The 26515-nt window shown below is 39.2% G+C and overlaps 1 protein-coding gene across 6 annotated transcripts; it reads left to right on the forward strand.

The window, feature by feature from the left end:
• The first annotated feature begins 53 nt into the window (after positions 1 to 53).
• celf1 (cugbp, Elav-like family member 1) lies at positions 54 to 26515 on the forward strand. Of its 6 annotated transcripts, none has more exons than XM_029497411.1 (14): positions 54 to 307; positions 3116 to 3241; positions 12159 to 12346; positions 12739 to 12821; positions 14546 to 14594; positions 15068 to 15202; positions 16006 to 16085; positions 16300 to 16461; positions 16594 to 16663; positions 16812 to 16934; positions 17569 to 17685; positions 18303 to 18491; positions 19661 to 19804; positions 20238 to 26515. In XM_029497411.1, exons 1-14 carry the CDS (start codon positions 234 to 236, stop codon positions 20363 to 20365), a joined length of 1668 nt encoding a protein of 555 aa, XP_029353271.1. In that variant the 5' UTR covers positions 54 to 233; the 3' UTR covers positions 20366 to 26515. The 6 variants fall into 6 exon arrangements, with proteins under 6 accessions (XP_029353271.1, XP_029353273.1, XP_029353272.1 ...); XM_029497413.1 differs by having other exon boundaries at positions 15071 to 15202; positions 17572 to 17685; XM_029497412.1 differs by having other exon boundaries at positions 55 to 307; positions 17572 to 17685.

Consider the following 26515-nt stretch of genomic DNA (forward strand, 5'->3'; position numbering starts at 1 on the left):
TGTCACCGAACGCGGAAGTCGCCGCTGCCACTGTTCCCACGGTCCCCACCTGTCATCGTGGACTGGAATAGAGACGCCTTGCTAATATGTGAAAAGTTGCACAATGCAGCATATTTAAGACAGAAGTTGTTATGCTCTCGCAGAAGCGTAAAGATAAGTGGTGTTTTTTGGAGGCTGTGCGGATTTAATTTTGCTCAAAAATAAGTGTGTTAGCAGAATCCAACCGCGACATCATGAATAATATATATTATTATGAAACACGAGGCTTTGGGCTTGAGTCCATCAGCAGCAGCCACAGCAACAACTCGTACGTTAAATTTCATTTTTCATAAACCGGCTTAAATGTTTAAATGCTGCTGAATTCTGTGGCTCCTCTGATGTCATGCCACTGTAGGTCTTGTTAGTAGAAAACTACAAATTGGTCATACAAATTTCTTCGACCTCTTTCGTCAGTCCAACCACCAAAATCTTGTATTGTTTGGGAGAAACATCCTAGCCGACTAAATCATTATTTCATGGTGCAATACCAACGTACTAAATGTGTATTAATGAATCCTCTGACGCTTGACTATATTAATATTCTCTATGATCTTGACATTGCCGAGGAGCCCAGTATCCCATTATCACAGCTCAGAAGCAGTAATACGTTCTGTGCTCACATATACCATTTAATGTAACTGAATCCACATGCAATGTTACATCAAAAAGCTGTGCTTGAAAGCGATATTGCATCGTACTATGTTTTGTAAATTCCACTATTTAGGATCAGACCTGTATACCTGAGTAAGCCTGTACACTGAGATTTCCACCTGCAGAAGGTTCAGTTCTTGCTCAGTTTCAGCCTTGTAATCATAAGCTGTGAGGATCAAAACCAAGAGATTGTGCCATTGTGTCTGCTTATAGTTTTGACAGCTGTGGGGTAAAGATTTATAACCAGAGCTTTGTGTAAGACTCAGTCGTTAAGAAGGGAGGATGTGACCTTCAATTTCTGACTAATCAGCTGGCTCAGCCAATGTAGTTGAATGCATTATCATGCAGCCATGTTTTTAAGCGTGCATTGACCGATAAATGCTCATAGTATAGTTTTTCTGATATTGTTGTTCTTGTTGTCAAACAGCTGAGGGGTGTGGAATTGATATTTCGGTCTGGTCCATAGGTACTTGACCAACACTCATTGCCAAGCTGCTGTGTTGTGTTTATAAAATAAATGTTTTAGTTTAGTTTATAGCCACGGTTTTGCCATCCTTGTGTATTACAACATAATTACACTTAAATTGAATGATTATAGAGAATGCATGGAGGTTACCATGCATTATCTTTTGAATTTTACTGGCTCAAAGCTCCCAGGCTTCATTGGATCTCTTATGTCTCTGTACACTTTGAAATTTTATGTTTTAATATGGAAAACTTTTGAGAAAACAACAAGTCATTAACAAATAATATGAGTTTCATGTCACACATCTTAATGGGTTCAAAACTTAATTTCAGTCATCTGTGGAAGCTGACTTCATGCAATCATTCAAACTGTGTGACCAGTCACTGAACAACCAGCTTCCATGGATGATCCTTATACAGAGTAAGTGGCACTAAATGTAAGTTTGCATGTAATCAAATTTTGGTATTGGCCATGTGCCTTCTGTTATTGCTCTTGAGTCAAAATTAGCTGGTCTGTCGGCACATATTCTAGAATTTGCATTCAACTGTGAATAGCGATATTTTATTATGTAAAACAATGGCTGCTGAAATGAATGACACATAATACATGATGGAGAGGAGTGACACATCATCACTTGGTAGAAATAGATGGTGATAGTCAATGACCAAGTCAACCAAAGAATTAGTACTTAGAAAGCTGCGGGGAACTGGCTATTTTATGAACGTGTTCATGGCTCATTGATGGTCACAGGGAAAGATACACAATATTAAGCAGGTGGTCATCATATTATGGCTGATTGCGTCATTCTTCCTCCTGTCTAATGCATTGCTCCTGGCACAGTGATGGAAATATTACAGATATGCTCCAACTCCATTTTTTTTAACTGACTCTTGCTTATCAATTAAGCCTGTCCTATTTCCTTTGATGTCAGTGGAGGTGCTCTTAATTTTGCAAGGCCCTTGCTGTATAAAGTACATGTCTTTAACTCCTGAACAAATAATATGAATGAGATAGAAAATTCAAAGCACTGAAATTCTGAAGTACAAATTGTTGCACACTTGATTTACTAAGAACAAAATGCAAAGAAGACACGAGTTGGTATGAGGATATTACCATGGTCAGACACCTGGGGTGCTCCTAAATAGAGCAATAACATAGTGAGTCAGTGCTATTACCGCACGCTGTGAGCCTGCAGTACACAGAAACATAGACAGCTATGGCTGGACATGCTTTAGTGTGGATAAAGTGTGCTCTGCTAGGCCACTTGAGACTCATTGTTGTGTTACAATGAGAGCAATGACACAACATGTTCTGGCTATTTCATGAAATAACCCAGTTTCAGTTTTACAGGCAGAGGCCACAAGTTCAATCAGTTATACTCAGGTAGTAACTGATCAGACACTTGTTTTTCTGAAGAATGGAGTCTAACTCTTTATTATGAAAATTAAGCTTTTGAAAGAGGCATCTTAAAGCCTCATCAGGGATGTAGGTAGATGCCAAAGGCATGAGAGTTGCTGCAGCAGTACATGCTGTTATGGTTTTTGTCAGTGATTCAGAAGTTTTAATGCATTGTATTATTATATCGTTTATCATTGTGTACTTTTTAGAGCCAGGTTGCAACCCCCTTCACAACGAAGTGGTAACACTTTACAATTGGACGATGTTAGACTAGTTTTGGTGTTTAATGAGCCAAGTAGACTTGCAACATCAATTTACCCTTTTCAGCCAGCAGCTCTACTGAACTTTGCCTGTTGTCCAGTTGTAAGTGTCGAAGTAAATAAAGAGCCACAGGCAACGTTTGATTTTTAAATTTTAAATGTACAATATCATATAATATATTTCTATTTTAATGCAGTTTTTAAATCATTATCAATTGGACATAGCATACATATGTGTTGTGTATTTTTGTCATGTATATTTTTTAGATTTGTTCTTTGTCTCTGGTCTTGTGTTTGTAAGAAGTGGTAGTGCAAGGCCCTGGATGGATAGCCTGGACCCTGAAACCCTGTATGGGTCTCCAGAGCAGACTGGACAGCCCACAATCCCCCTTTCTACCTTGGAAGTCTCCAACGTGGCACTAGTGGGGTAAGGATCCTTCAATTCATTCTATACTCTGACCGCAGTTTTAAAGACAACAGAGGGTTGTAGAAAGCCACTAACCAGTAACCCACAGTCCACAACATGAGCCTTATCACAATTCAATATCTAAGTCTAACTTAAAAGTAGATGGGAAACAGGATCCCTGCGATAGCATGGTGACATATCCAGGATGTATGATGTCTTCTCCCACTGTCAGCTGGGTTTGAGCATGTAGATAATGCATGGATGGACGACGGGATGGGAAACAGAACTGGCCGAATGAAGGGACTAATAGAAGTGAAACTTTACACTTGATTTGTTTTTTAAATATAGACACTCTGATTTACAAACCCATTCTGTGTTTGAGTTCTGCCCAGTTTTTTCTCATCAAACCAGATAATTGTTTGCTCAATTCTCTGTTTCTGGTGTAGAGTTTGGCATACTCTAAATGAGTTATCAGATTACTTTTATTCAAAGTTACTTTGATCTGCCAATTCTTCCACCGAAGCCTGCCTGAAATGGTCGTCCTCATGGCAGGATCTCCCACCTTTACAGAACATCTCTCAAGCTTTGCTGGATGACTGTTCTTGGTCTCCATCTTGACCCAAGACTTGTTGTTGCTCATTTTCTGCATGCCAACAAAGGCTACCACAAGCATCCCCTTTTCTAAGATATTTGCTTGTAATATTGTACATAAAGACAAAAATCACCAGGTTGGAACTGCTGCAGAGCTCATAGCCTGGATTTATTAGAGGCACAGATCAAGTGATGACTTCCGAAGAATCAATTTCATTGAATTTTCCCACAGTGATCGCCATCATTCTTAAATGGAAAGATCACGACTGTTGCTATAGCCAGAAGAACTTGATGATCACTCTGTTTCGGTGCCAAAGAGCCTTTGCAGACCTGGAATAAACTTGGCAGCATCAGGCTATGGATGATGTTAAGTAGCAGGGTTGGGAGTACTGGTCAGGGCGGAGTACAAATTGAATGGAATAAAGAATAGAGATATGTAATGAAAATCTTGTCTGGAGTGCTCAGGAACTCAGATTATTCAGACAAATTTGAGATGTTGCCTCAACCAGGGCATCAACTAAAAGCTAATTGAGTGCTTCTGGAGAGACCTGAAAATTATCTGTCCATTGATGCTTCCAATTTAAAACTGACAGAGCTTGAGAAGATGTGCAGAAAACCAATGTCTACAAAACCTGTCACATCTTAAAGCTCAAGTAGCTATAATCACCATCAAAGTAGCTTCAAGTAAGTAGTAAGTGATGTATCTGGACACATCAATGCTATCTTTCTAGTTCCTAATTTCAAAAAATAAATAAATAAATTCTAAAATGTCGTCAGTTTGATATTTATTGAGTGTAGATACATTGTGAGAAAAATGTTGAGATTTTTTGCCTGAGGCATGCATTGTTGATATTTCTCACTGTCAGTTATTCTAGAGTTGTGCAGCATTACATCACAGATGTTATGTTTTGTCAGGGCAGCATGGCAGCATAGTGGTTAGCGCTGTTTCTCCACAACAAGAGGGTTGTGTGGAGTTTGCATGTACTCGCAGTGACTGTGTGGGTTTCTTCTGGGTACTCCAGTTTCCTCCCACTGTCCAAAGTTGATTGTCCGAAGGTGTGAATGGTTGTTGGTCTCTGTGTGTTAGTGACCTGGCTAGGGTGTACTCTGCACTCACCCAATGTGAGCAGGGAGTGCCTCCCCAACAACCGGGAAATGGATAAAATGGAGTAATGTAATGGTGATATAGTTGTGATCAGCACAGGAGGTCCACTCACATCCAACTGGAAAATTCTAGAGCCTCTTTGTGTTGATTTACAGATTTGCCCGCGTGCGATAGTAAAAATTTACATCTGCGGGCAATTTAAAGGAAATCTATGAAAAACCAGGCAAAAAATGATGAGTTACCTGATGGTTTGATTAGCATGGAAATTTGGAAATCGTATACTGTGGCCTTCACAGTCACCAGATCTCAGCCTGATTGGTAGATTTTGAATTGACAGTGTTGTGACAGCACTGGTGATCATAATCATTGTTTTCGTCAAAAACATCAAATTAAGGAAGGTTGCTAGGTAAAATGATCAGCACAGTTCAGCGGTCTGGAGATTTAAGGCATTGAAGGTGTTCTGGTGCAACACCTTATGAACATATTTTGTTGCTGTCCTGTTTCTGCATTTGAACATTAAAGAGGACCTAAATGTATATTGCATATTAAAGAGGTTTTGATGTGTGGAATAAAAGAATTAAACCATCTAATGAGTTTATGTTGAGCCCAGGAAACATCTACTTTTCAGGAGATTGGCGTATCCTCTCCTGCCAAGTGTAGTTTGATTATGTACATTCCTGGAGTTTATGTCATTGCGTATGTGCATGTGAGTTTGTGTGTGCACTGTCAGGGGCACAAAGACCAAAGCCAGTGTCATTTGACATTGTTTTTACTCACACAAGTCACACACCAGCCAGTGCAGCCTGTAAGACAACAGGGCAAACACAACCCCCCTCAGGCCGGAACCTAATTGTTAGCCCCTGTTGTGCCTAGTCCAGGGATTAGCTACTGGCTGGGGAGTACTATTCACTCTCTCTTTCATTCCCTCTGCCCACTGGGCCTTATCACCATCAATCTGACACCCTGTTTATCTGATGCTGCAGCCAGATCTGCTGGGCTTGGAGAAATATTCACAAAGGCCATGGATCATCAGCACTTTGATTGTGGGACCCCAAATGGCCATTACTCTCTCTGGCCCCAGTGATCCCACCAGCACTCTGTCTCTATGATCCCCATGCAGTGGTTAGTCCTACTCACAGAACCTAGAAAGCCAGCCCAAAGGCCTGTCACTTTCTGTCTGTCGTTTGTACTCTTCCTCCATCTTAGAGAAAGGTGTTTCTTCAGCTGCACTTAGTGTCTTGTGTTGGTTCTCCAGTGGACGGGTTCTCCATGTGGATTGGTTTGTTGTGGCAGTCTGTTTCTTCACTTCTCTGCACTGTCGGCCTACTTGCAATACCACTCGTCAGGGACTTACCATCAAGTGCATGATCTGGTGTCCACCACTGCTGTCTGATCACTGCATCAGTTTAGCTTCACTGTTTTAAAGAAGGAAAAAACACTTTCCACCATGGCTTCTTTTAAACTGGACTTTCTCCCAGAGATGATGGTGGACCACTGCTCTTTGAATTCCAGCCCTGTGTAAGTCACTCCCTCATAATCCTACTCAAATATTCGTAATGTGCATTGAGTTGATTTTCTAATTATTTTAGCTTGAAAGTCTTAAGTAATTAGTTAGAAACTTCAATTAGATTTTTAAACCAAATCAGCATGCTTTCCGTCCAAAATTTAACCCAGCTTTTGTGGAATATTGAAAGCAATATGATTTCCTTTTGTGTACACCAATATAATAGAGAGAAATCCCTCAAATGCAGGCAGATCCCACAGTTGCAGTTTCCATCTACATTCACTTCTTTCTAACATGAGATGTTGTGGTACCACCCTGTACATGTTCCTCTAAACTTTATTTTGTCTGATTCTGGTGCAGGTCCTGTTCCTATGCACACCTATCTCTGATTATTGGCACATTATTTGTATAAAGCCCAAATTGATGATATCATGTTCTGTTTAACAGGTCACTTTAACAAACTAAAAATAACACTAAATGCCTCTCCCACTTTAGTCATCATGACCACATTAGTATTTTTGCCTCCCATAATAGTCCTTTGAGCAGATATGCTTTCTCATCCCTGTCATTTAATGTCACATGATAAGGTCTTTGAGCACAATTGTTGTGATATTTGATTTTGACAGTATTGTACATCAATGAATCTCACAACATTTTTTTGATAGTGTTAAATTTTTATGTGTTTATTTATCAGTATAGCTCTACTTTTATCTATGTAATAGAAGCAATTGAAGCATACAAATAGAAGATACAAAGAAGACCTGCATTTAGTGAATGGTTGCCAAGGAAATTCAGTAAGATCTGATGGAGCTTGGCTTTGAGTCTAAGGAGAAAGATTGTGAATTCTGGTCTGGATTTTATTGGGAGGCATTGCAGAGAAATAACAGGGGGTGATGTCTTGTCAGCACTTGAGCTGCAGGAGTTGGTATCTAGTGCAGGCTTATTATTGGGACATTCTGATAATGAGAAATTGCATTAGCCTAGTCTAGAGGTAAGATGATCCTGAACAGTTAGTCCATGCAGTTCTTGAGAGATTATGTCCATAATTTGCACAGCATTGTGCAGGGCCAAAAGGCTGTTGCGTTATGTGTAAGAGTAAAACATGTCCTAGTCAACATTTCTTACTGAAATCGACAAAGAAGCTGCAGAACGGTTTTGTTGACAGCAGACTGGTAATATATTTTAATTTAATATATTTGACAATAGTTTACTTACAGGAGCCATTAGAAGAAAGCCTACCTGTGACCTCAGGTGGGCTGAATGGGCTCCGTGGTGTATCAACGGGCTATAATTATACAATTTGATCGAGATGCCTCTCAGCTTGTGTTGTCCTCCTAGCTTGTAGCATTGCCAAAGGAAAAAAAAAGGCCGCTGTGGAGGCAGAACTGACCAATCTAGAAAAATTTTGCTCTGCATGCCTTTCTCTTCTATGTCCTGTGTGTTGGGGCTGGTTAGTATAAGGGCAGGGATGAGTGAGGCTGCTGGTTCAGAGGCCACAGAGTGAAAATTGAGAGGATATTTAGGTGCTGTTTAACTCGAGACAACAAAGACATTTGTATTGACAAACACAGCAAAAGCTGCCAGTAAGAGAGACAGTATCAAAACTGACAGCCGGGAAACAAGCACAACACTAACAGCAAATGAGGCATTTCTGACTGTGTTCACAACTTGGTGTCTCATTAATCTACAGCAGCTTTATTTTAGATATATGGTTACATGGATTGTGATGTGTTCAGCTATGAAAAAGCTTAATAACTAACTGTACTACCTATGTTAAATGTAGCTCATTTAAAGCCCCTCCATTTCGACAGTTCCTGTTTAGTATTGTCTCTTGATAGCAGCAGAGGACAGACAAGGTAAATTGCTTTGTTGGTCAGTATTTAAGATAGATAGGTTCTGGAAATGATTAGTCTACACCTTCAAAAAACAAAAAAACAGGATTACTAGGAACAAATTTAAATTACATAAATGTTTTCTTTATTGTACAGAAAGTGAATGCACGATGGTAATAGTGATATATAAATAAAAAGTATACATTTCAAAGTGTATCCCTTATTGTTGTCTTCACATTTGTAATATGAATAACGTTACCATATTGACATCTTCCACAGCTGATCATTTCAGTTAATTAGCCCTGAAGCTCCAGGTGCATGTCTAACTGTTCCTGAATTAAATATCCAGTGCAGGTTGAAAGCAGCCATGATAGCCAGTGCCAGCCCAGTATATAGCCAGTTGTTGGTATTTGAGTAAATGAGTAAATGAGTCTTAGATGCCGGTGCTAAGAATAGAAGTTTCACATGGATGTCTGTCGGACAAAAACTCGCTCACTGCAACTGAGGTTATTTTATAAGCAAGAGCAAGCTAAATACTATAGAATGGGGAAATTGAACAATACAGCTGTGGACACGGTGGGCTATTTAAAAACAACTTTTTGATATTTTGTTTGGTTTCAGCATGATATTCCATTTAACTCTTAAAAGACTTTTAGACAAAGACAGTTTTACACCACATTTTCAGACAATCCTCCTAACATTTGCAAACATAGAATAGATTAAAGAACACAAGCACAAATCCTCTTCCTTTGACTGGCTCTGTCTCTTCCATCTTTCCAGAGGTCCAGCTATTTTTTATCCATGATTGGACAGTTCTATACTTTTGTGGTCAGTAAGTTGCACACACAGTCAGCAACATGGGCTGTGCATTGATTGGGAACAAATGGGCTCAAAGTCAAGAAAATCTACTCCACACAATGACATCACCACCAACAGCAGCCAGAGCTGTTGACACAAGGCAGGTGACGTGCAGGGATTCATGCTGACACCGAATTCCAACATTGCAATTTGTTGCCTAAGCAGAAATCCAGATCCATCATACTAGGGAGTCTTTTCATTTCTGTAAGATTATTTTTGACAGTTCCATAAGCAACCCTTTGTATTTTTTTTAAATTCGCGTTAGAAAAATAACAAAGACATTTGCAGAAGCAATAGTGTATATCTGACATTAGACAGCTGACGTCTGAAGTGTGTAATTCTTTGAAGAACAAGTGTGTTGCAATTAATAGACGTACACAAACCCAGAGAGGGTGCATGCGCGATACATTTTAGTAATGAATGACTTAGCAATTAACAAACAAGAGACACAATCTTTAACACTGAGGTTATGACAGAGGCAGAGAGGCAGACAGAAGATAAGCAGCTATAATTTCCATCATCATTACACTAATTTGCTGTGAAAATATGAATGAATTTCTTCATGTGGAAAGCTGTGTCAGCTATCTTAAAAGAAAAGCCCTAACTGAACTGTCTTCAGTGCTGCTGTTGGCTTCTTACTGTAAGGAGGAGAACGTTGCACTTTTCTTGTCTTCAAGACATAGATAATGAAAGCTAGTTGGACACTTTCAGGTGGCTGGCAATAATCAACCCCCCCGGCATCACCCCTTGGTTTGTGAGCTACCATTTTGAAGCCTCCAGTTAGTAATTTCTCTGTTGCCATCTTGGTTATTTTAAACCAGATGAAACCATATTTAAAGCAGAAGGTGGAGCTGAGAGGGAATGAGGGGTAGATTTGACTGGGGATTTGCTCCACAGTAGCAGCAGTCTAGTAGCTGTGTTTAAAAGGTTTCTTATTACTTGCACTGTCTGTATCTGTCTTAGGATACTGTAGTTTTGTTGCAACCATCTGACACTCAGCCTCTAACCACAATACAAAGTTCAGGAGGTTGTAAGGAGAACCAGAAAGGGTGGAGCATGCATACCCAGCATAACTGGCAACTTGGTCATGAGGTAACTTGGCAAAAAGGTTGTAAAAATAAGAAGCCTGGCCAAACTGGCAGCAAGCTTGGAGTGTAATGTGTCCATGAGGGCTCTGGCTGTGTCAGTGAACTCACTGAAGTCTTGTAAATCTCCTGCATGAAAAGACTGAGGGGGTTGAAGGGCTGTAATGTCATTGAGTAAACTTCCTGTCCACAGCATTGATGGGAGGTAGAAAACACACATATATTTATGACAAGTTTATGAGCATTTTCTAAATGACCCAAATGGCAAATTTGGGTCAGTATGGCTGGACTTAAGGGAGGCTTCATGCTGAGACATAGAAGTAGGAGGATACGCTGTGGCTGTTCAAAATGAGGATTAGAAGGTGGAAGAGGATGTGGAACATGATCAGTACCTTGTACATGTTGAGGAGGGAGGGCAATGGCCTTGGTCCGGCAATGGAAAGTGGCCAGACACAGAATCTTAAGTACTGACAATTTTACTTTGCAGTGCCCTCAAAAGAAGTTATTCAAGAGCTAGGTTAGAGATAAATTCAGGGATTTACATGTAAATGAACATTGTATGATGCAGGGCCTGCTAGGACTGGGCACACATCAGGCTGGGCTGCATTGTCTCATGTATGATAGAGGGAAGTCTTGTAGGTGAGATTGAGGAAGCATGGTGCATATTGTTGGAGAGAGGAATTCACAGCTTGGAGCAGGTGGAGACTGAAGGCTGTCTGGAATAGAGACAACTCAAACATTTACAGAATGTTTTAAGTTTGGTTAAGGAAGTAAATGGTGCCTCTTCAGGAGAGTTATAGGGAGTAGACTGAGTAAAAGGGGATAAGTGATAGGTGCTGATGTTCACATAGAAAGCTGAATATTTCTTTGTGTTTCATTGTAGCCGGTTGGTTTGACCTATAACAGGAAAGTCAGACTCTCTCAATAAAGATAACTTCAAACAGTTTATGATCCATTTACTCTGACTAAGTGGAATTTAGCCATAATGGGGAGAGTTTTGAATGTTAAACAAAGTGACAGATGAGTAAACTCATTAAATATTGTGTGAGGAGCCAAAGTATCAGTCCCACTAAGGGCCACAGATACACTGTGCACCCTAATCAACCACTCGTCCCACATCACGACTGGTGGATCATCAGGGATGAAAGGGAGACAACCTAGTGCAGGGATCGGTAACCAGCTTTCATCCCTTTGCTGTGGCTCCCTGTGGCTGTGAGAAAATAATATGAATAAATAATTGCTTTTTATTTTAAATACATTTTGTTCTATAAATATGCATCGCGCCTTGTATGTGTCACCTGTTGCCTAAAGGCTGGTGACTTATTTTGAGGTCAGTTCTTATATACATAACATAACTACCATAACAAATTCAGGCTGAGTGAGTCAGTGAGTTGTGAACCCTGAACCCCTGAAATTTTACTGTTGTTGTTGTGGTTATCAACAGCTGACAATTGTTGTCCAAACTATCCGTACAAAATATTCACAAAGGTTAATGTTAGGTTGCTTAGACTAACAAGTAACAGGTCATGGCACGAGCTGTGTGTGCCCTCAGATGCTCAGAGGAGCTATCTTCTGAGGGATGGGAATAATGCTGGTGGATTTGAAGCAGGATGACATATATCGTGTCTCCAATGTATTGATGTAATGTTTGTATGTAATGTATTAAAATGTCTGAATGGTGAGTTAGGCTGGATGGAGAGCCACCTGTTGTTTCCAGTCGGCTATTCTGCCTCTTATATCCCTTTGGGATGAAGTCAGCACTGGTGAGGGAAAAGGTATCCCTGACGTTCTGCATGACATTGATCATCTGTGTCATAAAAAAACAAGAACATTAGATATAAATGAAGCATCCTTATTTTGTCAGCACAGGGCTAGGGTGAGGTTGTTGTAGGATTTTTGTAGTTATAAGAGCCAGCATGTTTGTTTTTTTGAGCCGAATTGACCTGATATTTACCTTTTGTAGAGGGAAGAAAATGAATGGGTCTCTGGACCATCCCGACCAACCAGATGTTGATGCCATTAAGATGTTTGTGGGACAGATTCCACGGTCCTGGTCTGAAGAGCAGCTTCGTGAGCTGTTTGAGCCTTATGGAGCTGTTTATGAGATTAATATTCTCAGAGACCGCAGCCAGAATCCACCACAAAGCAAAGGTCAGTCTTTAGCTTTTTCCTAACAATCAGCCTCTCAGTGGTTTGATGCTTGGTAATTCTGTGTACATTACATATCTAATGAAACAGTATCTTTAATGGTATGACTTACTAACAACCATAGACAATCCCATCATTAGATTCTTTAATGTGTCTGTGTGTGTCTTTGCTTTTCTGCTAATAGCTAGAGTGTGTCTTTGTATTAATAATGCATACACTGCAATTGCTACATCTAAGGTATTAATATTCTGAATGCTAAAACTTCATCACTACATCACCATGTTTTGTTAGGCATTCCTTAATATAATTAAACCATGTGTATATGTTAAATGAAACATTTATGTTAGCAATTCAGTCAGGTGTGTGACACGGTTTCGTTTTCCTTTTCCTCACAGGCTGCTGTTTTATAACATATTATACTCGTAAGTCAGCCCTGGAGGCTCAGAACGCTCTGCACAACATGAAGATTCTTCCAGGGGTAAGGGGGGGCCTCCTTCTTCTTCCTTGCCAACGAATGATGGTGATATTGTTCATATTATAAATGTAATGTATAAAAATTTAGTTTTTCAGCATCTTCATTGTCAATACTCATCAGGATGTTGATCAGTATGTTGTATGTCATTAAAAGAAGCTCCAAAGGGAAAAAACCAGGGTGAGGCTCCAGATGACATAAGATATAATTATGGTCTGTGGTATCATCATCATCTTCACAGTAGAGGTTTTTTAGCCTCTGGGAAGGAACAAAACGGACCAGGTCGTTGTGGTCTGGATTGGTTAAAGTTGTCTTAGGAGTATTTGCCTTTTAAGTGCAATGCAATGCAAAAAAATCTAAATTGATACAGACAGAGCCTTCTGTTTTTATCTGTACCTTTGGAGACAGACACTCTCTTATGTATGTACTATGTTGATTATTGTGCACATTCTCTGAGAGACTATGGATCAGAACGTATGGCATTCAATTGAGACACAACAATGGCACTATAAAACAGTAGCAATTTTGAGGAGAGAGAATGGGATATATTTGAAGGTCTCACAGACCATTGCAGTCTACAACCCTACTTGTGCTGTTGCCACTTTCAGAAGAGGTGCCTTTAGGCAACATCCATGTTGTTTGTGACTTGAACTTGATTATGAGCTGCCCTCTGGTGGATCTGCATCCATACCAGCACAATTATGTCATAAATGTTGTCATGGTTGCATAGTTTGAAAGAGACGGGTCCAGCACTTGAAGACAGAGCTGAAATGTATTACGACTTCAGCCTGAATTTAAGTTTTTTAACTGTGAATAATGGGAAGCACACAGGTGTATTTTTAAGCTGCCCATAGATATACCTTTATGTTTAGTAAGGTTTATTTATATTTTGAGACACTGCTACATTTAGAGTTGATGTCAGATTGGATGTTGATAAACCTGGAGATAATAAAATAATCTTAGCATATTGCTGCCCAACAGCAGGCTGTTATGTAGGCTGCTGTTTTGATTTCTGTGAAACTGCTGTTTCCAGCCCCATCAGAAAATGGTAGGAAAGACATTGATAAATATCTTCAATAGTCCATATTTTCATATTTTCTAGATTTTTTTGTGTATGATAAACAATTTGCTGCAGTTTTTTTCTGTCATTTAGATATGATGGTGCCTTCTGGTGGTCTTACAAGTTATTTGTCAATCCCCTGAAACATCAAATTTTCTTTAGTGGCTGTCAGCAGCCAGTTCTCTTTGTTATGCAAATCATGGTTAAAATATATTTTGTGATCACCCCTCTTCCTAATAATAGCATTTATTCCTGCTTCAGAACTAGATTTGTGTTGAAAGGAACTGGGCAGCAATAATGTAATATAAAAAAAAAAAATCTCAAAGAAAAAAACAAAGGACAGAAAGATAGAAATCTATGATTTATGCCTACATTACTTAAATATAATGTTTACATCTGACAATATTTCTCATTATAAACGGTATTTTTTGTATTTTGTTTTTTTTTTTGCCAAATAATTTAATAATTCCATTTAAAAAAAGAGAGGAAAAAGTCAAAGCATGGGCATTATATCAAAAATGGGTAAAACTGACAAGTTCATGTGGAATCAAAATCTTTCTGCTAACCTCGGTGTGACATCTTAGCCAATTTCACTGAAATGTGTCACACAACACAGATATGCAGATTTCTGTGCTGTGTGTACTAATGTGTTATTTGTCACCTTGTCCAGATGCACCATCCAATCCAGATGAAGCCGGCTGACAGTGAGAAAAACAATGGTAAGGGGTTTCTGATGTTTGAAGTGGACTCTGTTTTACTCTCTCTGATTATAAGGATGATGAACTAAAATAAAGGTTATTGGTTTGGAATTGTAATTATTTAATTTGACATCATGCCATTGTTGAAATACCGTGAATGATTTTCCAGTACCTTCTTGATGGAATGGAATCTGTCTCTAAATTTAGCAGTTGGCTCCAGTGTTTTTTATGTGTCAGTAGCTGAGAATCATACAGTTCATTGTCATCATGTAATGACAAAGATAGTTAATTTTCCCAACTTTATAATGGGATGTTAGTTCTTGGACATTTTGATTAATGCTTTTGTTGATGTGTTCCTCTAAAATCTCAGATTTATATCCCCTCTAAATGTCTCCCTGTTGACAGAAGTTGCAGAAGAGCCAAAATGAAGCATGTTTGTGTTGAATCATCATGCTGATTCAAAGCTGGTGTGTTTCATGTTGTGTTGATTACAGCAGTGGAGGACAGGAAACTGTTTATTGGAATGATCTCCAAGAAGTGTAATGAGAATGACATCCGACTGATGTTCTCACCGTACGGACAAATAGAGGAATGCCGGATTCTCAGAGGCCCAGATGGACTTAGCCGTGGTAAGTCAGCAATGTCAGTATTTGAAAGGGTGAGACTAGACAGTACCTATGAACTACAGATAATTATAACCTTACCCCTTTGCTGTTGATAGACCAAGTAAAACCGAACTTAAGGATTTATGCCATGCTTTTTCCTGAACATTGTTGTCACATTTGGTGCTAGTTTTGATCGGCAAGGAATGGCAAGGAAAGTGCTCCCAAGTAGAAAAAAACACAACACCCCCTTTCCTATTGTTGGTAAACTGCACCTCATTAACAGGTCAAAAAATTATGTGACACAGAGCAGCATTAGGTTGCTGAGGAAGAGGGGAAGGTTTGTTGTGTGTGTGTGTGGCGAGAGAGAGAGAGAGAGTGATATCAATAACAAGTTTTGAGATAATAATAATAATAATAATTAGTGAAGGATCTTTATGTTATATCTGATTGTTTTCTTTTATTTATATGCTGGACCCCAGAGGGTTATTGCACCTTTACAAAGATTTTTAACAGACATCAAACACTGGATGCTCCCAAAGTTATGTCCAGAGATCCAGAACTCAGATCACAATATCAGAAGGACCCAGTTAGCAACTAACCACTATTCTATTCATGTTTACAAAGCCAAAATTGATTTATAAAGTAAGAGAATGTTCGACCAAGACAAGAGTAAATGAAAATGTGGTTTGACATGCAAATACACATATTCACTATGTTTCTGGTTTATTGAGCTAACAGTTTCGTAAGGGGTCAACTCTAAGGTCACACTGTAAGGTGGTGATGGAAAATCTGCTTGAATCATGATACTGTGTGTTTGTGTCTTTTAGGTTGCGCATTTGTGACATTCACAGCCAGACAAATGGCTCAGTCAGCAATCAAGTCTATGCACCAGTCTCAGACCATGGAGGTAAATCTCAGCTCCACACTAACTATATGTGCAACCTTAATTTCAAAGTTTGTAGATTACAATATTCCTCCTGTTGAAATATTTTGCCTAGGAAAACCGCTCATTCATTCAAATATTTTCAAAACGATTGTTTTGTCATTTGTGTTTAATCTGTGTTTATATCATAATACATCAAGTTGTAAAAGTACTAAAGATTTCCTGTGGCTGTGTTCAGGGCTGTTCATCACCCATTGTAGTGAAGTTTGCAGACACTCAGAAGGACAAGGAGCAGAAGCGCATGGCCCAGCAGCTGCAACAGCAAATGCAGCAACTCAGTGCTGCTTCCATGTGGGGAAATCTCACTGGGCTCAACAGTCTGGGGCCACAGTACCTAGCAGTGAGTGTGTGTTTTTGTACAACCAAATGACCAGATGCAAAGATCAGCCCTGTGAAAAAGCATTTCCACCTGTTGAACTCTGTTGTCACTTTCACTGTAACATTTGCCTCTAATATCTCCTTCTGGTATAAGCTCTACTTACAGCTGCTGCAGCAGTCAGCCTCAACAGGGAATGCACTCAACAACCTGCACCCTGTTTCAGGTACACAAATATACTTTAAGTTATGAATATGCATTGCTGAACAGTAATCGCATTCAGGGACAGAGCATGTCTATATATATCGTCTATACATTGTAGTCAAAGAAAGAGGTGGGTTGAGTGTTGAACTTGAACTGTCTCTGTCTGTCAGGTCTTAATGCCATACAGAACCTGGCTGCATTAGCAGCAGCAGCAACTGCCACACAGGCCACACCCACAGGCTCCAGCACCATGACAACTTCTAGCAGCCCTCTAAGTGCACTAACAAGCTCAGGTAACAACAATTATACAGCTGTATTACCCAATCAATATTGAGGCACATGCACTAGGCCTGCATGATATGTATTCAGTGGAAAGAAGAAGTCGATTGACCTCTGGAGTGACCTGTTATGATCGCCAGATCACTAAGATTAACATTTAATAAACTTTCCAGACATCAAAGATGAAAATCAAGATAGCTTTGCTGTCTCTAGATCTGGTCAGAGGCACATTCGAGATGATGTATTATGAACGTCTTTTTTGCTCTCAGGAAAAATTTCCATCAGCACCATTAATATTTCATGAAAGGGAGAGACGTGAAGGTGTTTGTTTGCTTGATTGTGTTTACCTAAACCTGTGATTAGATTAGATCCCAGTTTATGAGAAGATAATACAAAAAAACGGTAATTCTAACTGACCTTTTCTTGGCACATAATTCCGCAAAATTACTTTTAAAATTTGGTTTATACTACTATACTGCTACAGCTGCTTATCAAATGTGAATTCTCCATACTTCAGGGATTGTCAGTCCTACTTTTTTTTATTTTCTTGCAAGTTTTGTGAGGTAAAAATGTTGCTCTAACATACAGGCTTTAGTTGTTATTTTCCAGTTGTGTTTGTCATAGTTTGAACTGTAAATATTCCCCAAGCAGGCTCCTCTCCCACCTCCAGCAGCAACTCTTCACTGAACCCTATGTCTTCTTTGGGGGCCCTGCAGTCTTTGGCTGCTGGTGCTGGACCGAGCCTCAACATGGGCTCCCTGGCAGGTACTGACCCTGAACTGGAACTGTACTTCCAAGAGCCCATGAACTGTTATTATGGGGTTGTGTGGCTTCAGTATTTACAGAGAATTGTTGACATCAGGCACAGATGTCCATATGTTGCTACTATAGGTTTTTTGTAGTTAAATGCAATCACTTGAACAGTATAATTTTACACCAGAGCCCACTAGACTTAATATACATTTTCTCCATATGTTTAGCTGTTGGGTCAAAAGTCTCTCTCTATAATGAATTCTAATTTTCACAGTTTGTTGCTAAGATGGGTGGCTTGTAGATTGAAAGCTTGTGAAACAGTAAAAATCTGTTATGTGATGCCTGCTATTATGTAGGATTAGTGGCACTTTGTGCAAACAATTTTGTTTAGTTTTTTTTTTTTGTTTTTTTTAGCTTACGTAATTTAATTTAAGTTTTTTGAGTGGCTTGAAAGCTTCATAACTAGTTTCCTAGACACAATTCCCCTCACACACAATTGTTTTTGGCAGTGACACAGACCCTTATTAAAACTCTGTCAATGACTATTATATTTAATCATTCTCTTTGAGTGATAAGTCAGGGTCTTTCCATTCATTTGTTGTTTATCTGTTACTGTAACTCTGATTCAGGTATGGCCGCACTGAATGGCAGCCTCGGCTCTGGGGGCCTGTCTAATGGTTCAGGAAACACCATGGAGGCCCTGAGCCAGGCCTACTCAGGCATCCAGCAGTATGCTGCTGCTGCTGCCATTCCCAGTTTGTACAACCAGAGCCTGCTGCCCCAACAGAGTGTGTCAGCTGCAGGCAGTCAGAAAGAAGGTGGGTCCTGGGGGAGGTGGGGGAGGTGACAGGAGCGTATAAAGATTGCAAGTTGATGGAAAACCAGAACCTAAAACTACTGTTTGAGCATGTTTCTGTTTTCAGTTCAGTTTCCATTCACACTGCCCAAACAAAAGCTAAATACATCATAAAGACTTGTTTTAGCAGACATGATTGAAGATTAAGAGGGCCAGACCAACTCTGAAGAGTTTTAAAATGAAGAGCACTCTTAGAGCATTGTTTGAACCTCAGTTTAGAGAAGGGTTGGAGGCAGGTTAGAGATGTTTGTGCGTGTGCATGCAGGCTGTGCGTTACTCTCACCTTCTGCTAAGGATTGTGTCTTGTTTTAAAATGCTGCGTCAGCCAGCAACAGTCACAGCACCGGTAAGACATCCATACTTTTTCTACTGACTTTTTCAATGAAGGGTATGATCAGTAAAAAGATGATATGAATCATATTCTGGGGCCTCGCAGCCTCTAAATCTCAGTGTAAGGCCTAAGGCAGATTTCAGGCCAACAGTGTTAGACAGCTCTCTGCACCACCATTATTAAAACTCCAATATCTTGAGGTAGAATCCTGTCTGTCTTCTAGTGGAGTGCAGACATTTGGAGAATTAGTGATGAAGAGCATTGAGGCTGTTGTCATGGCTCATCTGTTTTCCCTTTCACTTGTCAGCCATCTGTGGATGTTCTCATTTATGAAATCTTGTAAATTCTTCTCTCAGATACCGAAACAAGAATGAAATTTGATTGTCTCTCATCTTGACCAGCACTTCTTACCATGCTGCTGAGCTGAAGATGAAGTAATTGATTTGAATCTAAGAGAAACTTAGTGACAAGACAAGTGGTTGTCATCATCTTAATATGATATCTCAGTTACCACATCTAAATGACTGTGGATCTGTATCACGCAGGGCTCAAACAGTTCGAGTTTATCCTCTTCTTTTTTTTTTTTCTTTTTTTTTTTTTTTTTTGCATGACCCTTGTGGATCTGTGACATATGACACAGCTAAAACAGCATTTGTTGAAAACCTGATCTGATCATTGCCAGAATTTGAAGAATTTGATTAATATATTGAGTCTCATATGTTTGTATGATTGTTCTGGATTGCAAAAATATCTGTATGTGATTGTTCTTTGACTGATAAAATACATTAATTTGTTGACAGGCCCAGAAGGTGCCAATTTGTTCATTTACCACCTGCCCCAGGAGTTTGGAGATCAGGATTTGCTCCAGATGTTTATGCCCTTCGGGAACGTTATCTCTGCTAAAGTCTTCATTGACAAACAAACAAATCTCAGCAAGTGCTTTGGTGAGTCCTGAACTTAACGCCTGCAGCATGCAATAGATGTGTTTTTAAAGTATCTTTCCATTTGTTGGCTGTTGTTCATGCTTCAGAGCTTGGCTTGGCTTAGTTGTTGTCACTTATGTGACTTTTGATTGGCAATTAATAGGTTAATATGTCATGTCACACGCTGAATTAGATTTAAATTAAAACTGAATGTTATGCAGCAGCCTGTGTGGCCTGAAGACATGTTTCAGTTCTTACAATGGGAACAAATTAATTTGTTGAATGACATGGAGAAAATTTGACCATATCCTTTAATGCAGGAGCTAGTGCAATCCAATTAGGATATAACTTAACTCTGTAATTTTTGATTTGCTTCCTTTGCAATAACCTTCACGGAGGCATAATATTAATTATGAGCAACCTCAAAATATTGTGAATGTGATTTCTCCCTCAGGGTTTGTGAGTTATGATAACCCCGTGTCATCGCAAGCAGCCATCCAATCGATGAATGGTTTCCAGATCGGGATGAAGAGGTTGAAGGTGCAGCTGAAACGCTCAAAGAATGACAGCAAGCCCTACTGAAGGGGCGGAGGCACTGCAGACTTAGCTAGGCAGGGTGGTGTTATGGTAAGTTGAGTATGAATAACCAATACTGGTCCACAGAAACTTGTCTGTGCATTTCAGGGTGATGTCTGCTGCACTGCCTCTCCTGGTCATTAGGACATGTCCAGGCAAAAAGACACATCAAGCTACATGCAAGAGTCTTTGGACTAGACTGGATTCTTCCTGTGTTCTGTTGTGGTTTATGCACTTTGTTTTCATTTTAACAAATAAGACAAACAGCTGTTTTTTAATTTAAGTTGAAATGTTATCAGTTTGCTGTGGTACATAATAAACACATGATTTGTTTGTTAGAATAAGTTGCACTTTGACAGTCAGGTGCCAAATTCATCTGTTTTCACTTCTCCACCACCCAGACTCAGCTGAAGCTGCTGGAGGCAGTCAGCAGCTGGAAAAGTGTTTGATTAGAAAACACAAGTTCCCTACTTTTGTATCAGTCATGCAGTATATATATAATACAGTATGTATTATCTCTTCAAATGGAAACCATGTATGTGAATTATACTTAAATGGGTTGTTTAAATAACATTGAGGCACTCAGATTGTTTATAAGGAGGCGGTGCTCCACCAAAACATGCAGACATATTGATATATTTGTCCTCATTCTCAAATGTGTTTGTGTTTAGGCGTTAATCAGTGAGCAGCCTGTCCATGCTGTGAACAGCTTGTTCTGTTTTCGGCTGTTTCAACTGAAATCAACTTTACTCTCCTGTAACCACCTACTGACATAAGCTGTTGTACTCAGACTGCAGAGCTCTATGGTCCAACAGGACCCCCCACCTAAAGATTACACATTGATGTTTGTTGATGTCTCATTGGCCATCTGGGTGCTGCATGGCTTTCACTAATCAGGCAGCTTCAGATAGATGCACATCTCTCCAGAGGTTTTGTTGTACATAAACACCTCCTGAACTGATTTCTGTCCATTAGTCAGTTCACTCATTTGCATTTATTGTACATTTCTAACTAGATGTAAATAAAACAAATTGCTAATGCTATTTAATTTTCATGTAAGTATACTCCAGTAAATACAGCATGTTTTGGTGGTGCGCCTCCTGTGCTGCTGCAGTCTCAGTAATAGGTCAAAGGTCAACCTGATGCATTAACTTGTAACACTGTGAAGTTTGGCCAAAAAAAAAAAACAAAAACGGCCAAACATCATAGAATTGTTCTGGTCAACTTAATATCCAAGAGTCTGTGTGATCGAGATTTAATGCCTCATAAAATCACATTTTATTGTTTGAGTTAGTTTCGACTTGATGATTTGTTGAAAAAGAAAAAGAAAAAGAAAAAGAAAAAAAGTCTTCACAACCCTCAGCTACTGTCCTATTAGTTAGCAGCTAGCTAATCTATCGAGGGCTACATCATTATGTCTTTCCCTGAATCTCTTCTGTGATTGGAGAATTCATATAAATGTCAAATTGCTCAAGATAAAAAGGTTAGCTGCTTCGACTACAAGAAAATTGTGTGTATGTGTGTGCGTGTGTGTTTTTTAATAGAACTAGGAAGCAAGACAATTGTTGAGATGTATATTTAAACTTATGCCTTTTCTATTTTTATATAGGTTTTATACTTCCCCTGTGTGTTGGGGAACTATTTATTGCCTAAATTATTTATCTGAATTTAAATAATTTTGAAAGACAAATGTGAAGTCCAACAACTCCATTTGATCTCATGGTGCGTGTCCTATTGTTATTTGTTTTGGTGATGTGTACTGTGTTTCAGTGTGGCATGGACTGTGCGTGTAGGATCCATCAGAGCTGCTACAGACTTTATAAACTAACCCCCCCCGTCAAACATGCCTTCATCTGAATAAATTTTTTTCCAAAAACACAGGGAGCGTAGTTTAATCTAGCACGTCCCTGTGTGTCCTGTCTCTCTGTATGAATAAATAGCCATCCTATATGTGCCGCCAGCGACTTCGTGAAGTCCTGGCTGTATTTCTGGTACGAAAGGCGATTCCAGATCCAAGTCCAGAGACTAAGGTATCTGTAGTGGGACAGTCAGAGTACTCCAGGGTCATTCATGTCACAGCAGCTGACGCTCACTGTGTTCTCTGTGATATTGCCCCCTCCCCTCTTAACTTGATGTCATATTACTGCTGGAAGTCTCTTGGTATGTTGTGTACTGTACAAAAATTATTCTCACGATTGCACAAAATCATGATCATGTGTCATGAACTTTAACATCCTACCTGATCCACTGTCCTGTTCTCTCTCACTCTCTCTGTCCCTCAACAAACAAACACAGACATTTTAAAAATACATGTATACACACACACATAGATAGTTAGAGATATAAGAAGAGAGAAAGAGAGATTGTAATGGTGATGGCAATTATGAATGGTGTGGTCAGGACCCATCCATCATTTGAACTGGATGGAAATGCTGCAAAATCTGAATAATGGAGGTAAAGCATTAAGTTCACTGTTTTTAGCAGTTAGGACATGTTCTCCTAAATACAACATTACTGATAGATGATAGACTGATCGAGATGCTGTGAACAGGAGTAACGTAATGCAAACTCTTCAAGTTCAATACTGTTAACGCATCAGCCATTTCAGGGCAACTTCCTGGCGGTGCGTTTAGTTAACAAGGACCCTCCTAAGTCCACTTTCACCTTTTTAATGTGGTCAGAGCATCTCATGCAGCCCCTGAATTGGGACTTTTCTGCCTTAAAGTTTTGTGTATGGGATATGGGATTTGTACATGGGAATTGCACAAAGAAACACCTTATTTAAGTTTTATTGTGACACAGTGGCTGCATATCCCATCAACTGAAAGAGACGGAAAGGCCAAAGTAAAATGAAAAAAAATCTATTTAAGAAAACCAAAGTCCTCAGTGTGTCAGTACATCTCCCAATACTTTGTGGCTTCACTTGTACGTGCTTTTTGCTCCCCAAGCGCAATCATTGCTGATGAGGATGTAAAGTCTTTTAGAGGCATCAATTAAAAAAAAAAAAAAAAAACATTGGCATTTTGTGCTTTAGTGATTCTCAGGCAGAAGTGCAGTGTATGTGGGAGTTGATGTGTGTCCATGGTGATGGATGAACAGCTCATTCTGAGAAAGTGTGTCTCACTGATCAGTTCATGGTTGGCTTGGGTCTGAGTGGGATTTGGTGAAAATATCAGCAGACTTTAAATCATATGAATATCAATATGCAAATACAAAGACTTTTAACATCTCTCAACAACATATCACATTACTTTTAGACTACATACAACTCTTAATGGCATATCAATAAAACCACAAACCCTACAAAGACATGTTTACCAGAATAATTATCAAGGCTACTCCAACTGAACTTTTTGTATGTTTTGGTACTACTATCTTGCTAACTTTAGCATTAGCAGCTGTTTACAGAAGAAACATTGCGAACTCAGCTGTGAGTTAACACAAAACTCACTTTCTTCATTATTTCTCTCATGCCTTTTCTTCTAGCAAACTTAGCGCGCTAACCAGTTAGCACAGTCCTGCCGTTATCCCATAAGGACTCACTAAACCCTCCAATCTGTCCTTTAAACATGTTGCTCTGTTTCGAGGACACATTTCGATGTCTTATCCTATAAACACAACAATGGATGGAGCTTTTGTCAAGCAAAAATCACTATTACCTGCCTATGGCAAGAATCATCTTTGGCAAAGTTGCATTTGTAAACTGATCAGTGTTAGATGCACAGTTGCTAGAGTAAATTGGATCAAACATGATCAACCTCCGGTCTGAGACTGGAGATTGATTCAGACATTTCTAACCAACTGAATTTTCAAGTTGTAGGAATAGTTTTATTGTATCTCTTCCAGTTTTGAATTGCATTTTTACATGCCGTTAACATCTGAGGATAATTGATTAGTTGTGGCAATCTGGAGCCTCTGTGTGTTCAGCTTTTTTTGTTTGTTGAACTCGGTGACCTGCATGTTGTCACTGACTCTGCGCTGCATATTTAATTTAGGCTGTTTTATGTGTGTCTGTTTTGCCTTTTTTGTCATCCACTTCAGTTTGTGGTAACACTTGTCCTCCCTCTGTCCACAACTGTGTTGAGTGTTTAGCCTGTAGTTCAGCCCCACACAGAGATAATCATTCTTTGTTTCTTTTCTGTCTCCTGTCTGTGTTCCATTGCTGTTTAACCTAGGTTTGTCTCCCTGTTGTGTTTTTCTTTTTGTTTTTTCTAGATCTCTTCCTGTTTGCCCTAGCATGTTGATGTGGCGTCACAGTTCATCATCCAGTCCTTGTGTTTCCTGCGCTTCTCTGATGCTTCCAATTTCACCTTTGACCTTGTGTTTGACATTGATGAGGTTTTGTTTTGTTGTTTCCTGTATGTCCTCTGTGTTGTCAGCAGGGGCACTAGAAAGACTGCCACTGAATACGTTTGAAAGTTACAGTAGACTTATTACAAGCAAATAAGAGAATCTATTTTTCTAGAGCTGACTCACATAACCACTAGATTTTTTTTTTCAGAATCAGTTTGAGTCTAAGCGTTTGAACTTTGTTTTTATCTCCTTGTTGAGCAGTCCTCCCAGTGCCCCCATCCTCTGATTTTTGTTGTTGTTTTTTTTTTGTTTGTTTGTTTTGTTCGGTTTGGATTTTTGTGCATGTGAAAGCAGCTAATCTGTGTCCAGATGATGTGTGCGAGTTCATTATTGGGAGTTCACATTTTGAGTGATGATATGACCAGGTAACATTTAGTGTCAGTGTGAAAATCAGTCGGTAACTTCAGTCTGTCAAATCACTGTCAGCCCCGCCCAGCGCATGCTTTTCTGCTCTCTCAGGTGGACAGTTAGACATTCAGAGAGGCTTTTGTCACAGTGTATTTAGCCTCCATGTCTTTATTTTTGTTTTGTTTTTAATATATCCACAATGACATTCTTGGCTAAATGTGATCTAGTTTGTGTTAACTTAAAACAAATAAACTGGTGCCAAATGTTTTTGCTCAATCAGTATCTCCCCCTTTTCTTGGACTTGCTTCTTTGGTCAGAGCAGGTGTAGGAGCTGGGGCAGGTGGGGCAAGTGGTGTTGTGTTCTACAGCTTTAACAGGAGATCTGACAGGCTCTATATGGAGTCAACTGGCTGCTGCATTGAATTTGTTTTTCTGATGTGCTAATACACCAATAAGGAGCACAAGTGGCCTATCTACAGCAGTAGTATGAATATGTGTGTGTATTCGCTGAGTATCTGTTTGTTGCTCCTCCTTAGCAGGAGGCCAACATTCTACTGAGTAGAACTGAATTTCAGCCATGTTCTCATTCTTCTTGAATATTTGATAAAACTTTATTTTATAGATTTCATACTTACTGTCCAAATCCCAGTATTTCATTTTTTAGAGCCTTAGGTTTAGCAGAAATATAAACTCAATTTACAATAGAATTCAACATGGAGAATAAATATAAAAAATGTATAAATATACTAAATAAATATAGAGCCAAGATGAGTTATTCAGTGTGATAACAGTAATAATAATCAACGAAATGTTTTAATAAATTCAAATCTAATGATAATAAGAACAATCATACTTATGATCAAATAATTGTTGGTGTATTCATAAAAACTGTGTGTTTACTTTGGTGCTTTTTAGAATCTGTGTTGTTGCTCGGATGATGAGAAATTAAGAAGCACCTTCACACAGATGATCATGAACTGAACACTGTCAGAATCATGTCAGTAAGGAATTAAATAATCAGGTTCCTCATATTACATGTCAAGGCTACATACAGAATTTTCTTTCCTGGACACAGGTTGTCCAGGGGGGTAAAAAAGTGTTCAGCTGATTTTGGGGCCAACAGAGACCAAAGAAGAAGACAGCGGAGGGACAGCAGCACAATGGGAAAGAAAAAAAAATAGATAGTTGAAAAGCATTTGCAATGAACTGTCCCACTGGTCAATATCAGCTAGAGGAAATTAGTGGCATCATATGTTGACTTGAAAGCTGACCTTTGAGTAAATGCATTAAGTGCACACTTCGAGCCCATTGTTGTGACCAGCACAATGCATCTTTCCTCCTTGTCCCTTTTGATAGCTGCACTGTAAAACCTCTCAGATCACAGATAGAACCTTGTTTAAAAAAAAAAAAAAAAAGTTGTGAAATTAACAATCAATGAAATTTTACAAACTAAAC

Source organism: Echeneis naucrates, chromosome 3 (assembly GCF_900963305.1).
Source record: "Echeneis naucrates chromosome 3, fEcheNa1.1, whole genome shotgun sequence".
Taxonomy (NCBI): Eukaryota; Metazoa; Chordata; class Actinopteri; order Carangiformes; family Echeneidae; genus Echeneis; species Echeneis naucrates.

What these genes read in the sequence shown, in the direction of transcription:
- celf1 (XM_029497411.1), top strand. Translation starts at nt 234, where the DNA reads ATGAATAATATATATTATTATGAAACACGAGGCTTTGGGCTTGAGTCC. An exon ending in TCCAACGTGGCACTAGTGGG is followed by an intron (nt 3,242 to 12,158) that starts GTAAGGATCCTT and finishes TACCTTTTGTAG; the next exon opens with AGGGAAGAAAATGAATGGGT. An exon ending in TGACAGTGAGAAAAACAATG is followed by an intron (nt 14,595 to 15,067) that starts GTAAGGGGTTTC and finishes TGTTGATTACAG; the next exon opens with CAGTGGAGGACAGGAAACTG.